Source organism: Eucalyptus grandis, chromosome 8 (assembly GCF_016545825.1).
Source record: "Eucalyptus grandis isolate ANBG69807.140 chromosome 8, ASM1654582v1, whole genome shotgun sequence".
In the NCBI taxonomy this organism is placed as follows: domain Eukaryota; kingdom Viridiplantae; phylum Streptophyta; class Magnoliopsida; order Myrtales; family Myrtaceae; genus Eucalyptus; species Eucalyptus grandis.
Window position 1 is genome coordinate 68,109,230 of NC_052619.1, and position 15,428 is coordinate 68,124,657.

Genomic DNA, 15,428 nt, shown 5'->3' on the forward strand with positions numbered 1-15,428 from the left:
TTTTTGGTTTTTTTTGGTTTTTTTTTTTTTGGCGTTTAATCCCTAATCTTTTACACGATTAAATCCTAAATGAAGTGGCAAAATTTAGGAGCCAACAAAAGACATATCCTATTGTCCTAGAAGATGGCTGGGTTTGACTTAGAGATAGGTTTGGCTCTTTCCATGATGTTGTCCTTAAAGCAACTTCCTATGGATACTAATCAATTGTAGATTACCTATATTTATGAGTTAGTTGGGCGAAATTGGAATATATAAGGTTTCTTATTTAAAAACTTATGTTCCTTGCATACATTCTTTAGATTTATATATGGTTAATGACATATTTTCATAGTTAAGTGTAAAATGCATGTAGTATAACTGTAACAGAACACGGCATTTAGATCTTGTAGCAAAAAGCACCTGGTTCATGTGATCTTGCTAGGACCATAATTACTAATAGAGCTTTTAGCAATGTGTTGCACTTTTAGTGGTACTATATGTTTGGGAAATTACAAGCTACTTCATCCATGGGAGACTTTTTTTTTTTTTTTTGTCTATAGAAGGAGGTACCACATAAATATACAAATTGTTAAGAGATGAACTTTTCCATTCCTTGCCCTTCAAGCTTTCTAGGGATTAAAGAAAGATGGTCAAATCACAAATAAATAAAGACTCATGTAGCAGGGAGATTCTGGATCTTCTCAATGAAATTGATGACAATCTCGAGGTTTTGATCATCTGCATAAGAGAAGAAACGAGAAGAAAACTCAGCGGCCACACGAATATGTAGAAAGCGAAACATCTATGGCATCTCAGAACATGACGTTCCCATCCCTCGATACACGGGAGATTGCTCCCGAAAAAATTACGATCGAGCGGCTGTTCACTATCTATTTTTTCCTTTCTATTGATTGATAAAAAGGTGAAATTAAGAACAAAAGAGGAACTGAAACAATGAGAAAAGAGAGACTGAATGAGTTGGTAGTGACACTAACCGAGACTGGGGATTGTGTGGCCGTTCGGGTGATGGATGACGTTGGGATCCACGAACGAATCGAGCAGAGCAATCGACTCCAGCTTCAGGAAATCATTCTCCCCTATTAGCACAACAATCACTTCTTAATTTTATCAGTTAACGAGGCCATGGTGAACAGAGCAACGTCAAAATCCCATCAGGAGCAAAACGGCGAATAATAAAAATTAAGCTGCTGCACAGCCGATGAACAGAGCAACTATCACTAGCATTGCATACAGGCCACACGTAAAGCTGAATCAAATTGAATTTCACATAGAACATGCACCTTATAAGCCTGTTGGGATTAACTGATTCCCAAAAACGGATTTGACACTAAATCGAACCCCCTAAAACGAATGCGGAAGACAAGCCCGAGAAAAATACGTATCACCGATCCTAAAGCACACCACGGATTCGAGCGTACCTTGTTAGCCACAGATTATGCCGATAAGAGGAAGAGAATTTGTCACTATTCGATCCGATGACGACAATTCGCTTGGAAGGGGAGAAGAAAGTTGCCTTGTGCTTACTGTATCTTCTATTTGAGGGAGAGAGAGCGTTTGTAAGAGAGGGAGACGTACGTTCGTTAATTCCAAGAGGTGCGTTCTCCCTCTCTCTCCTCCCTTTTATACGACCCTCCATCCACGGGCCCTATTTCTGTGGGCCGGGCTTTTAGGCCCAACATGGGCGGACGGGCCTTAAGCTCATCTCATATAAAACCATCAAAGCCCAACAATTATGAGTCGCGCGCGGATCCCTAACTTGAGAAGCCAGAAGTAGAAACCAAAGAATCGGGTTATTCCCAATCGAAATCGAACTTCCTATAACCGAAAACCGGGAAGATGTTCCACAATTTTGAACAGAACCAATTGCAGCAAGTTTTCCATCGACTCAATTAGGAAACCTCATCTCGCCCATACAGAAGAATGCACAATCGAGATTGCGAAACCCTAAAGAAATGCCGAGAGAGCGAACGACGGATCTCGAGTAGCCTCAACCTGGGAGACAAACGAGAAGGCGGACTGCTCGTCGGACACGGGGCCGGCGATCGCGATGAATTTGCTCTTCTTGACTTCCCTCTCGAACACGACTCTCTCCTTGATCGTCGTGTGCGCCGCCGCCCCCGCCGCGCAGCGGCCGCGGAGGAGGGAGCGGCAGTGGCGGCCGTCGTGGCCATTGATCGGCGCTGCCCGGCAGTGACGGCGGCGGCGAAGAGGTGGGAGGGAGAGATGAGGCGGCGGCGGGTGGCGAAAATGGTGGTTGTAGCCGTTAATGCTCATGCTCGTGTCTTCGCCGCTCCCCCGCGACGGGCATGTCGTTTTTGGCAATCCATTTCCACATAAATCGACTCCTTGCTGGCGATTTTTTTTTTTTTTTTTTTCAAAATCCTATGTTTAAAAGTAATTTTTTTACTCGCATATATATATATATACGGATCACAATGGAATATGATGCGAAGAAAAAGAAATTGTTTCCATAGGTAGGTCACAACGGAAAGTAATTTGAATTATTTTGCTTTTATAGACTAGAGATTATGAAAATTATGCCATTAAAAAATGCTGAGGTAGGTCACAACGGAAAGTAATTTGAATTATTTTGCTTTTATAGACTAGAGATTATGAAAATTATGCCATTAAAAAATGCTGCCTATAGAACATTTTTCACACTGGACTTCGGCATGGTTTGTGGGGCCATGTCAACTTGAATTGATGAGAATTGTCGTTGAGAGGACATGATTGGAAAAACAATGAGAGTTTAAAATTATGATTAGAAAATTTAAAAGCCTAAGGATTATTTAAAACGAGCGTGTATTTTATGAGATGACAGGAATTGTTTTATCTTTTTCTATAGTCTTGCTTCTTGGGACAATCACTCAAAAAATTACAATCACAATGTAGATAATGAAAATTCCATACGAGCATCGTAATCACCAGCAAAAATTATTATTTTCACACGGAAAATGAAGATGTTTATTCACAAGAAGTGACTGTTTGGTACAAATTTCATGCAGCAACTTTAGCCGTAGAATTGGGCGTCACAACTTTTATAGGTTTTTATCCGGCACCTCATAAGTTGTAGGAGCAGCTCCACAACCGTAGCAAGAAAGTATTCAGACAAAATGCATTCGAACACAAAACCAACAACCTATTTAGCATTGAACCGCAACAACAGATTACCAAGTGTCGACAAACACAAGAACAAATGTTCAACCATAGTATAATTTTTTAAAAAACAGGCATGATAGAGCTCATCTTAACTTAATAATTAGTATCACCAAAAAACCATGGTAACAAGTACAAGCTCCTACTCTGTTTTGTCATGCCAACAAATTAAATAGCTAAATAATTTATTTTTATTTTTCAAAAGAAAGAGCAGTCTTTTAAATAGTTAATAACGTATCAATACAGGAATACTGGCTTCGGCACAATATCGACTAGTAGCCTTAGCTTCTAGTGTAAAGATCAAATTAGAAATCAATTTTTTTGGGAAATTTTGTGCTTATATAGAGCTTCTAGTATAAAGATCACATCAGAAATCAGTTCTTTTGACAAATTTCGTGCTTATATTGTCCATTCAAATGTCAAATATGATTAAATACTCATTTGCCATCCGTCACATCACTTGAAGTAGCTTAATACCTCCTTTCCTAATGCTACACGCCCCAGTTGCCCACAAAGGCGAAATGCACCATGCAAAGGGGAAGACCTGGAGTGCAGGCATTGATTTTTTTGCAGCAGCTATAAACAAAGGCAGGTCTTCTAATAATCGTGGCAACTTATTGCTTGGTAAAATTGACTCGCTGTTTCATGATATTGGCAGTGAGGATGTTCAATACTTAACAATATGATTTCATAAGCAATGCCATCGTGCAACTTCCACCGAAGTTAAAGTCAAAGGGACATACATAATGACTACATAAGAAATTCGATATATACTAAGAAAGTGCACTGAAATTTGCTTACTAAATGATATGATGACTAATTATTGTTGGATAAATTAAATCCCCAGTACCCCGCTCTTTATATGTTTAGCGATTCATAGTTCAAGCATGTCATATGTGCCGGCACATCATTTAGTAAAAAATATATAACAAATACTCTATATCCCTAACATTGCTCTATGTCTATGTAAAGTGGGTCTAACCCCATCCAGCAACGAAATGAAATTCTCGATAGAATACCCAACACCAATTCACAACGCCTAAAATATTAGGACTATCAACTTATAGTCAATAGACAAAACCAGGACATGAAAGCCTTTGCCCATAGAGTCCAGTCCAAAGCATCCGGAACAATTCTACTTCACCTTTGCCAAGAACCCCTGTCTTAGAGTTCATTCGGTAACATTTATGTTCATGAGTACAATTTTTATTCATAAATAATTTTTCCTATTTCTATCTCTAAGAACAACAAAGTGGATTTTGGAGCCGTGTTGGTTGTACAGTTTGACCCCTATTAATATATTGCTTACTCTTACCAAAAAAAAAAAAAAAACAAAACAACAAGGTGGATTTTTTTACTTATTGATTTTGTTTTAAATCTATTTCTAACCACTTTTCTATTTTGATAAATAGAAAAATTAGTTGTCTTTAATAAATAGATTTATGTTCTTTTTCTGTCCGAGGAACAAAATAACATAAAGAATAGAAAAACAAGATGGTCACCAAACAGGCTCTCACTGGCCGGAGAAGATGACTTACTTGTAGTTTAAGAGCCTGAAGTAATAAACAAAAACCAAACTCAATAATCATTTTCTGGAAAATGTTCTCCAAATATTGAGTTTCCCATAAAACAATCGCCCCCGGTAATCTACATTATAGCCGAAGCGATTACAACATGTAAGGTTACTTGATCGGAAACTTATTTTTTCGTGGTGTACCATTACATTCCTTATAGTATACCACGTACACGAGCAAATTGTTAAGAGATGAGCTCTTATATGCCTCGCCCTTCAAATTTTCAAAGGTTCAAAATAAGGGGCCAAATCACAAATGAGAACTTTTATTATCTCCTAAGCTAGCTGCGATAAAGAACGGCTCATGTTGTAGCGAGATTTCGGATCTTCTCAATGAAATTGTTGACAATGTCGAGGCTTTGATCATCTGGGCAAGGAGCGACACAAGAAGAAAACTCAGTGTCGATGCAATATTTTAGGCATACTTAGAGCACGATGTTCCTGTCACCCAATAGACAGAGAGATTAATCCCGACGAAATTACAATCGAGTTGATTTTCATTGTTCGTTCTTTTACATTAATTTGCAAAAGTGAAAATAAGAACAATGGGTAAGAGCATTCACAGTTCTAAAACTTGTTATAAAACTACAATTGAGTGAAATTGGGTAAGAGCATTGGCAAATCGTAAACTTTGTCACGAAATTGTAATTAAATCCTAAAACCTTTTAAAAGTACAATTAAATCTTAAAATTTGTCACAAAGAGCAGTAAGTCCTAGAATTGTCAAAAAGTCCATTTAAGTCCTAAAACCATAAAATTTGTCAAATTTGTTTAATCAAGTATATCCATTGATTGCACTTTTTGAAAATTTTTGGATTTGAATGCACTTTCACGACAATTTCTTAAATTTGGTTGTATATTTTGAAAGTTTTAGAACTTGATTGCAACTTTAAAAATTTATTACACTTTAGTGATAAGTTTTAAGACTTTCAGTACACTTTGGCAAAATAGAGAACTACGTTAGATTAGCAGTGCCACTCACCGAGCTTGAGGATTGTGTGGCCCTTTGGGTGATGGATGACCATCGGATCCATGAACGAATCCAGCAGAGCGATCGACTCCGGCTTCTGGAAATCCATCTCTCCAAACAACACAAATAATCACTTCTTAGATTTGTGAATGAACAAGGCCATGTTCTTGCAATCTTTCATTTCATCATGTGAACGCACTTAGATTCCAATCTCTAGTTCTTATTTTGGCCTAACGACCTTGGCAGCGTTCGAAGAAGCTTGATTGCATCACGTAGAATCTTCTTTCGCATCTTTGATAGCGATAGCTTTCGTTTAGTCCCTAATCTTCTTAAAGAAATGCAGATTATGGTCCGAGTTCTTTCCACAGGAACGGATCAATAGCATTCTGTATGAAGCCACAGCTAGACTCGCTTAGACCTTTAGGTATAGGACGGCAGAGTATTCATCACCGATCCTACTTTGGAAAGCTGAATTTAGCCTAACCACTTTGTATGTCGAACACCAAACCACAACTGATTATCCTCGTCGGACATCGTCAGACTCGGCTTTGAAGCTGGTAGCATTCATTGTGATTTTGATCGCAATAGAATCGATGAGAGCTAAGTTCGGGGAGTTACCATAAACATGAAGAGAAGGGCACCTGAGAGGAGCCAAAAACGCGTTAGCCGCCAGCGAGGGTGCGCTCAATTTCGACCTGCTGAGCTTAGCCCCAGACATTATAATCACAAACTTGATTTTAGGCCCCTTGGTGAGCGCCAACCCCTGCAAATTTCAGCATTTTTTAATTGCAAGAACTCAAACACAAGTTGTCTCGCTTAGCATTTTGTTTCTTCACGAATGAGTATCTCGGCCTGCATTCCTACCAATGCAGCAGCTAGAATGGTCCCCAGGTAATCAAAACGAAACAATCTCGTAAACATGACGACGGAGTATTCGGTTGTGTGTTTCTTCTTTTGTTTTTGTGGCCCCAAAGCCTCAAAATTAAGAAGTTGAACGACCCAAAAGAAGGAGGAGGGAGGAGGAGGAGGAGGAGATGCGCCCGTCTTTTTTGTGGACCAGACTCACCTGGGAAAAACCCAGTAAACCATCAAAGGACCGTTCTTCAACATGAAATCTTCAAGGAAAGCGATGCACTCTTCAAAGTTCTCGTACTCAGTGAAATCCTGAATCAGGACACTCAAGTATCAGCTCGAATAATTTCCTTTTTCTTGCTAAGAACCCGTTTGGTATAACTATAGCTGCACTGTGCCACCATCATATGGCGACATTTCATAGTGTCGTAGTTTTGAAACGTCAGGTTGCAACACTATAGTACAGCTGGAGAGTTGCACCAAATGGGGCTCCAAATGAAACTGGAAATCTGGCCTGATTGGCCCGGAACCACTCGAATTAGGGAGGATCGGAGATGCCCTCCACGCTAGACTTGCCCCTGGATGGGTACTGGCCGTCAACGAACACCAGGTCCAGCTTCTCCAGGACGGATTCGGGCCATTTATGGATCTGCGTCTCGAGGATTTTAGCGCTGGTTCTGAACCTGTGGAGGCCCAGAATCCTGGGCTTCTCACCGGCTCAGCTTTCGGCCATGGCTTTCGCTTTCTCTACAATCCTGGGAATGAACTAGGAGGAAGAACTGGAGAGGAGTTGCAACTTTAAATTTCGGGTCCTCTCCCCCCACCAACCACACCCACCAAAAAACCTCGAGTTAGGACCCTAGATACTATTGACCAACCAGCCGTTTTCTTTCGTGATTCTCTCTTGCAACTTATACAAACTGAACCTTCACTGTCTTCCCAGATGAATTTTCTGTAATATGGATTTAGGCCGAGCCTATGGACCCGTCTTAAAAGATAACGTCTTCCGTGCATCGACATGGCCATATACTCGACGAATGTCCATAGGCGTGAAGTTTGCTACATAGGAACTGTAACTATGTCGTGTTGCAACCATACTGTGAAGTGCTGTGCCACGGTGCTTAGCTTAAAACTGGTTGGGGCGATTTGCTAAAAGTTGCTATATAATGATGCGACCGCGAATGTGCTGCAGTTCTGAGGTGTTCGCCAAAACACTTCGTGAAAATTGCAGCATCCTTTTCACAATCGAAACTATTCAGGGAAAAGCTGTATCGGACAGCATCTTAGATTGTAATGCTCTTCTTAGTTGGCTTATTGACCTAGCAAGATTATCTAAAGAAGCTTAGTTTTATAATTATAGAGAGATGTCCTATAATTCAACAATAATTATAGCTGCTCATGGCATGCGCCTAGCATTCTCTTCTATTTTGGATTATGATTTCACTCGGTGAATATTGCACGATAATAGCTTTAAAGAGATGGATTGATAACTGGTAAATATAGAAGAGGAATTTCGATTTTTTTTTTTTGTTTCCCAAATACAATGAATAAAATTTACATACATATCTGTATGCATGGTTACGTGTGCTGGCAAAAAATATTTCCAATAATGTGGCGAATATCTTGCTTGTGATAGTATTATTTCATTAGAGCATTATCGAACTGTGCATTAGGTCAATTGGACAAGGTAATTTTCCACATCACTAGTGGTGTACCGTGTAAGATGGTTGGTAGCAATTGGATTGTCACATTGGCTATTTTCGCAAAAATTAATCAGAATCATTATATTATAATTGTGTAAAGATTCTGGGCTAAATTGGAAAAAAAATGGATTGTATTGATATTTTTACAATAAGTTTAAAATTGGTTGTCATGTGTTCAATTTTCGACCAGGTGATAGAATTTAAAAACATATATTTTCGCCGGACGGAGTTTATGCTATTGTCAAGAAGATGGGTGGGTTTGACCTTAGAGATAGGTTTGGTTCTTTCCATCTTGTCCTGAAAACAACTCACTATGGATCCTAATCTACTGTAGATTATCTACATTTGCAAATCAGTTGGGCGGGATTGGAATATATAAGGTTTCTCGTTCGGAAACTTGTGTTCGTAGCATACATTCTTTAGATATATATTTGGCTTATGATGTATTTCATAGTTAGGTGCAATGATGCCTGACATTTAGATCCTATAGCAAAAAGCACCCGGTTCAACTGATCTCACTAGCACTCTATTTTCCAATAGATCATTTAGCAATGTGTTGCCCTTCTAGTGGTACTAATTTTTTGGGAAATTACAAGCTGCCTCCTCCTTAGGAGATGTTTTGGTCTTATAGAAGATAAGGCCTTGAATAGCTAAGCAAACGAGTGAGCAGTTCTAGGTTCCTTATAAGTTTCATCTAGAACCTGCTTGTCGATACACATTCCTCAATTTTTGGAACTTGGAACCCATATGCCAGTACCTGAAACCTAGAACTTACCCTATCATAGGTTCCGAGATCAGCTCCATGGTCTAATAATTTTTTTTTTTAATCTCCTATTTAGTTAAGCAAAACAAAAGTCAATGCAACAACAACAATGAAAACTTCTAATTTATCAATAGCAACAATCCATAAAAGATAAACACGTAAAATAAAATAAATAATAAAAAAAGTTTAAAAGATATGACATAAAACCTAAATTACATAATTTCAGTCCTCAATCATCCGTCAAAGATTATTCTAAATTCTAACCACATGAAATCAAAAGAAACAACAATCATTGTTAATCATTGAATTAGTAGTTTTAAATTTAAAATTACTATTAACTAAACTAAAGTAATTATTAGAAAGCCTCACCACACATATTCATTTTGCTTCAATTGGTAAACTCTATTTACCGATAATAATCTCTTCGTTAAGACAATCCATATCTATGAAAAAAAAAGATTAAAGAAAACATTCACTCATTTGAGATATAAAAGAGATTAAAATATATAAACGAATATGAATATCACTTTAGGTGCCATATCGGGAGGAAAATTTGGTATTTTACTTTAGGTTTCCCGCTCTCAGTTCTGGTTCTGTTCCAATTCTCAGTCTCGATTTCAGTTCTTAGTCCTAATTTTGGTTTAGTTCTCAGTTCCGGTTTGGTTCCTATGGGAATGGGCAACTGGCAGTTCCTGTAAAAGTAGAATTAGGAATCAAACCATCTCCTTAGAACTTGGAATCAGATTGGTTCCCACTGATTGAGTACTCCAGTTCCTCATTCTACCTAGAACCATGCTAATCTCTATGCAGGAGGGTTAATATTCATGGGTTTTTTTTGTTATGCCGAAAGCCAAACTTGTTGAAGAGATAAAATATAACTAGGGTATATCTTTTTTATCAGAGATTGAATTGATCACAACCAAAAATTGTGATGCGTTCTAGAAAATAAAACTTCCATTGAAGGAAGCAAATGCGAGATTTTCATGTAAATTCTTGTAGAATCATGAATACCAAGTCACCATGTGACCCCTTTAATAGTTAACAGCAATCGCCTTCTAGGGCAAAGGGCCTACCACACCAAAGAGGATCTCTACTTAGCACTCACACTCGACTCCGAAAGGAATGCTTGGCATTGCGCGTATCAACCTGTGCAGTGCTACAAAAAGGAAAACAAACTCCAATCATATTAAGACAAAAAAAAAAACTCCATTCATATATTTTTTAATTTATCTATAAAAGAAGATTACATTAAAAAAATGTAACCAATTTTTTCATTTCCTTGGGTCACTGGCCATCTTGCTAATGTCCTTAAAAGGAGAGAAGGAACATGAGAGTATCAATCAACAATTAGATAGAAGGATGAGACTAGCTTCAGGCACCCAGAATGAGTTAGAGTTACCTCAAAAAAAGATACTAGAGTGTATAAAAGATGTTCAGGAGAACGGCATTAGATATGCTAAAAGTTGTATACGACGCTCACTTTAATACCAAAAGTTTATTTTTAGATCACTTAAGTGTCATTAAAAAAAAAAACAATTATTGAAGTGCCAACGCCGATCTAGGTCACCGGAAGTTCAACGTGGCCATATTTGTATTAATTTCTCAATCCTATGTGGCTTACTAGCATGCCCAGTTAGCATATAATCCCTAAATAATGTCATGTAGATAAGTTGACGAGTCCTTATTTGAGTGCCAAAAATTGTAAATATGGCTCGTTTGAGAGTTAATTATTGTTGAAAATGATTACTTAAGTACCAATCATTGTGAGAAAATAATCACTTCAATGCTAGTCATTGTTAAAAAGTGATCATTTTAGTGCTAACATCAATAAAAAATGTGATCATTGTGCGACGTCGTTTTGGCCATCCATGTGGATTTGATATTTTTAAAAATATGCCAAGTCTTATTAAAATTTAGTTATAAAGGCCATCTAATCAATTTAGCTGGAATTCTCGTTAGAGGCACTTAAATGATATTTTTTTATTCGACCTGACACTTAAGTGAGCCGGTAAAAATTTTGGTGCCGTACACAACTGTTGACACTTCTAGCGTCCTTGTCAAAGATGTTTCCTAAAAGCTTTGTAGAGGTAAAAACAAAAAAAGGAAAAAAAAAGAAAGAAAGGAAGAGAGCCTAATTACAAATGAGAATTTTTGTTATCTCCTTAGCTAGTTGTGATAAATTATGGCTTACGTAGTAGCGTGATTTCGGATCTTCTCAATGAAATTGTTGACAACCTCTAGACTTTGATCATCTGCTCAATAGAGAAAAAAAAAACACTTAGTGCCAACACGAATCAGTAGAAAGAGAAATATTCCGAGATTCTTAGAGCACGACGTTCCTATCCCCTGATAGAACAGAGACTAATCCTGGCAAAATTACTATCGAGTCGGTAGTGACACTAACCGAGCATGGGGATTGTGTGGCCTCTCAGGTGATGTACGACAATCGGATCCACGAACGAATCGAGCAGAGCGATCGAATCTGGCTTCTGGAAATCGTTCTCGCCTAACAGCACAATAAACACTTCTCAATTTATCAGTCAACGAGGCCATGATGCGTACCCACTTAATCCATGATCTCTTTCCTAGTTGGCTAATTGACCTTGCCAGTGTTTGAAGAAGCTTGATTACATCATGTGGATCTTATTGCACATCTTGATGTTGACACTTCTTGTTTAGTCCGAAATCTCCGAATTCAAAGTGGAAAAGAAGATATGGTCCAAGTTCTTTTGACAGGACTCATTTAGACCTTTAGGTATGGGACAGCAGAAAAATCATCACTGATCCTACTTTTGATTGCTGAAATTTAGCCTAATGACGTCATGCGGTTGGTTGTGACAACTAACTATAGATAACTAAAGTCGTTGTCGGGCACCGTCGGACTGGACTTCAAAACTTGTAGCATGTTAATTGCGATTGGATTGTAGTAAAATGAAAGAGAGCCAAGTTCAGGTAGTTACCTATAAGATGAAGAGAAGGGCACTTGACAGGAGGGGAAAACGCATTAGCTGCCAGCGGAGGTGCGCCATATTTCGATCCGCCGAGCTTAGCCCCGGAAATTAAAATCAGAAACTTGATCTTGGGCACCTTGGTGAGCACCAAACCCTGCAAATTTCAGCATTTTGTTAATTGCAGCAACCCGATCAAAACGTCCTGTTGCTTCACATTTTCCCTTCATTTATGTGTTTTGATTTGGACTTATGTTGGAATAAGAAGATAGCAAAAAGTGTACCTCTGCCTGCATTCCTGGCAATGCTGCAGCTAGAACGGCTCCCTGGTAATCAAAACACGAAAATGTCATGAACAAGACATGATACGATGTGGTTTTTGTTTGTTTGTCTCTTTTCTTTCTTCTTGTAGCCCCAAAACCTCAAAAATTTAAGAACTTGAACGAGCCCCTCAAGAGAAAAGATGCTGCTTTTTCTTTTCATGTGACCGGACTCACCTGGGAAAAACCCAGTAAACCATCAAAGGGACCGTTCTTCACCATGAAATCTTCAATGAAATCGATGCACTCTTCAAAGTTCTCGAACTCTGTAAAATCCTGAACCCCAACACTCTTCAAAGTTCTTGTAATCTTCAAAGATCCGGGTCGCAGTAGTGCAGTTACAGTTACATCATATGGAGTCCAAATGAAACTGGAAATCTGACCTGATTGGCTTGGAACCACTCGAAGTAGGGCGGATCGAAGATGCCCTCCACACCGGACTTGCCCATGGACGGGTACGGGGCGTTGAGGTACACCAGATCCAGCTTCTCCAGGACGGATTCGGGCCATTTATGGATCTGCGTCTCGAGGATCTTAGCGCTCATTCTGAACCCGTGGAGGCACAGAATCCTGGGCTTCTCATGGGTATGGCTTTCGGTCATCGCTTTTGCTTTCTCCTACTATCCTGGGAGTGAACTAGTGTTAGAAAATAGTAAAATTGGTTTTGTGTTTTGATTAGCTTATTTGTCTTTTAATTGTTTTTTGGCTATGTGTAAGCAAGAGTTAGTCGGTTTGTAAACCGTCAAAGAAACGTGTGCTTCAGCACCACGTCTCTCTAAGCCGCCGGAGAAGAAAAATCATGAAGAAAGTACAAGTATCTTGGGCACAACAATAAAATATTATCATACTTGCTGCTGGAGATCTCAAGAAGTACGAAGGAAGGTGAACTTGTGGCTTGCAACTTGGACTTGAAGGAAACGCAGCCCACAATTTTTGAGAAGAAAAGTTCAACTTTAACTCTTGCATGTCTAAAGTCCAGGCGGTGAAGTGCTTATAGATATAGGGTTATGTTAGTTTTTTTTTAGTGTGTGAGAGAGTGAGATTTTAGAGAGTGTTTTAAGCTTAGCAAAGTTAGTGTGTGTACTCTCTTAAGCCTTTACAAAGGCATATTGTGTAATATAATCTCTCTTTGTGTGTGTACTCTCTCCCTCCAAATCCTTTTGGTTCCAACAACTAGGACAGGAGTTGGAGTGAAGTCTCAACTACAAAGTTAATCCTCTGGTTTTTGGTCATTTCTCTCTACAGTCCGTGTGATAAAATCCGTTCAAAGTCTAACTTATATGGATGACCCATTCGCTTCGGCTCTTAGGGCGCGTTGGTAATAATTCCTTACGAGAATGCATTACGTAGAAAATGATTATTTATTTATTTTTGTTCAGGGAACAATTTTTAAGCATTTTAAGCCGTTTGGTAACTATCCGAATTTTTTATTTTGAAATAGAATTACGTACGTACTGTGTTTATTGATTTTGTTCCAAATCAATTTCTTTTAATTTTTAAATAATTTTCTTTCTTTTCTTTTTCCCTTTCTCTCTCATGTTCTTCTTTTTCCGGTGGCCGGCAACCTCATCGGAGCGTTGCCGGCCCTCGCGAGGGACGGCCCTAGTCGGCCAAGCCTCGCCAACGGCAGGGCGGGGCTCGCCTAGCCCCACCAAGGCTTGGCCTCGCCCGGTGGCTAGATCGGCCTCGCCGGGGTTGGGCGAGGCTCGCCCGCCACCGGTGGGGTGGGCGAGCCTCGTTGGGGCCTCGCCCTCCACCGGCAAGCTCGCCTAGCCTTGGCGAGGTTGAGCCTCGCTGGTGGCTAGGACGGCCTTGCTAGTCGCGAGGCTTGCCCAACCCTCTGGCAAGCTTGCAAGTGGCTAGGCGGGCCTTCGGTGAGCTCGCTGATGGCGACGGCGGCGTACGACGGCGGGCGGCGACGGCGGCGGCGGCGGATGGCAACCTCTGGATGACGGTCAATTAAGAAGAAGAAAAGAGTAGAAGAAGAGAAAATGGAAGAAGAAGAATTGGTTTTGATTCTTAGATTTGTTCCCTAACAATAATCAACTTTTTTTTTATTCTTAATTCTGCCCCAAATCTACTTCCGAACAAAAATTTACAAAATGTGATTACGTTAAGGCGACCCCCGAGAACAAAAAATCATAATCATGCATTGTTTGGATGGTTACCAAACAATGCCTTAAAGAATCCCCATGGACCACACCCACCATTTAACCTCGAGCTAGGACCCCAGATGCTATTGAACAGCCGGCCAGTTTACTTTCGTGATTCCCTCTTGCAACTTACAACCTGACCCTTCATCATCTTCCCAGATGAATTTTCTGTGATACGGATCTAGGCCGGCCCTGTGGATCCATCTCAAAAGACAATGCCCTCCGTGCATCAATATGATCGTATAGGTTCGATGGATATCCAAAAGCATAGAGTTTCCTTTATATGAACTATAACTGTGTCGGGCTGTAATTGTGCTGTGAAGTGCTGCAACCTTGGTGTTTAGCTTAAAAATGGATGGGGTGGTTCGCTAAAAGTCACTATATAACGATGTGATTGCGAATGTGCTGCAGTTCTGAGGTATATGCCAAAACAAATCATAAAAGTGGCAGCATCCTTTTCACGGGAAAATTACCAAATTTTTTTTAAACCTATTGCGTTTGTGCCAATTCAGTCATAAACATTTCAATTTAGTCAATTCAGTCATAAATCTTTTGTATATTGTCCAATTCAGTCCTATTGACCGGAAAAGTCTGATGTGGCCTACCTAGTCAGCGTTGGCCATCCTACGTGGCACGGCTGGTGTGGACGTGGTTGCCGGAAAATAAAACAACACCGTTTCCTTTAATTAAAAAAAAAAAAAAAAAAGAAAAGGAAAAGAAGACTCACAAAGAAAAAGAAATGTTGTCGTCTCCCCTTCATCAACTAAAGCCCTAATTTCTCAAATCACAAACTCACGAAGAACCCAGATTGGTCTTGTTTTTTCTCTAGATCTGATCTCATCTTACTTCAATCACATTGGTCAACCACAAAATCATGAAGCCAATATGACAATCATGAACAAATCGAGTCCCCCTTTCACCCGATGCCTTCGTCCATTGTAGTCCCAGGTTCGAACGTCCAAATCGTGAAGACCCCATTCGTTCATAACCC

The 15,428-nt window shown here is 39.5% G+C and overlaps 1 protein-coding gene and 1 pseudogene across 1 annotated transcript; both read right to left on the reverse strand.

The window, feature by feature from the left end:
* Window positions 1-652: 652 nt before the first annotated feature.
* Window positions 653-9,057, reverse strand: LOC120287473 (annotated as a pseudogene).
* Window positions 9,058-9,905: 848 nt separating this feature from the next.
* Window positions 9,906-12,929, reverse strand: LOC104415746 (esterase AGAP003155). Its single transcript, XM_010027101.3, has 7 exons — window positions 12,668-12,929; window positions 12,462-12,560; window positions 12,249-12,290; window positions 11,977-12,121; window positions 11,421-11,522; window positions 11,208-11,268; window positions 9,906-10,172 (listed from the first exon to the last, which is right to left on the reverse strand). The coding sequence occupies exons 1-7, from the start codon at window positions 12,884-12,886 to the stop codon at window positions 10,118-10,120; spliced, it is 723 nt and encodes a 240-aa protein (XP_010025403.2). The 5' UTR covers window positions 12,887-12,929; the 3' UTR covers window positions 9,906-10,117.
* Between the last annotated feature and the right edge of the window lie 2,499 nt (window positions 12,930-15,428).

What these genes read in the sequence shown, in the direction of transcription:
- LOC104415746 (XM_010027101.3), bottom strand. Translation starts at nt 12,886, where the DNA reads ATGACCGAAAGCCATACCCATGAGAAGCCCAGGATTCTGTGCCTCCAC. An exon ending in CCCTTCTCTTCATCTTATAG is followed by an intron (nt 11,523 to 11,976) that starts GTAACTACCTGA and finishes TTGTGCTGTTAG; the next exon opens with GCGAGAACGATTTCCAGAAG. An exon ending in ATCCGAAATCACGCTACTAC is followed by an intron (nt 10,173 to 11,207) that starts GTAAGCCATAAT and finishes TCCTTTTTGTAG; the next exon opens with CACTGCACAGGTTGATACGC.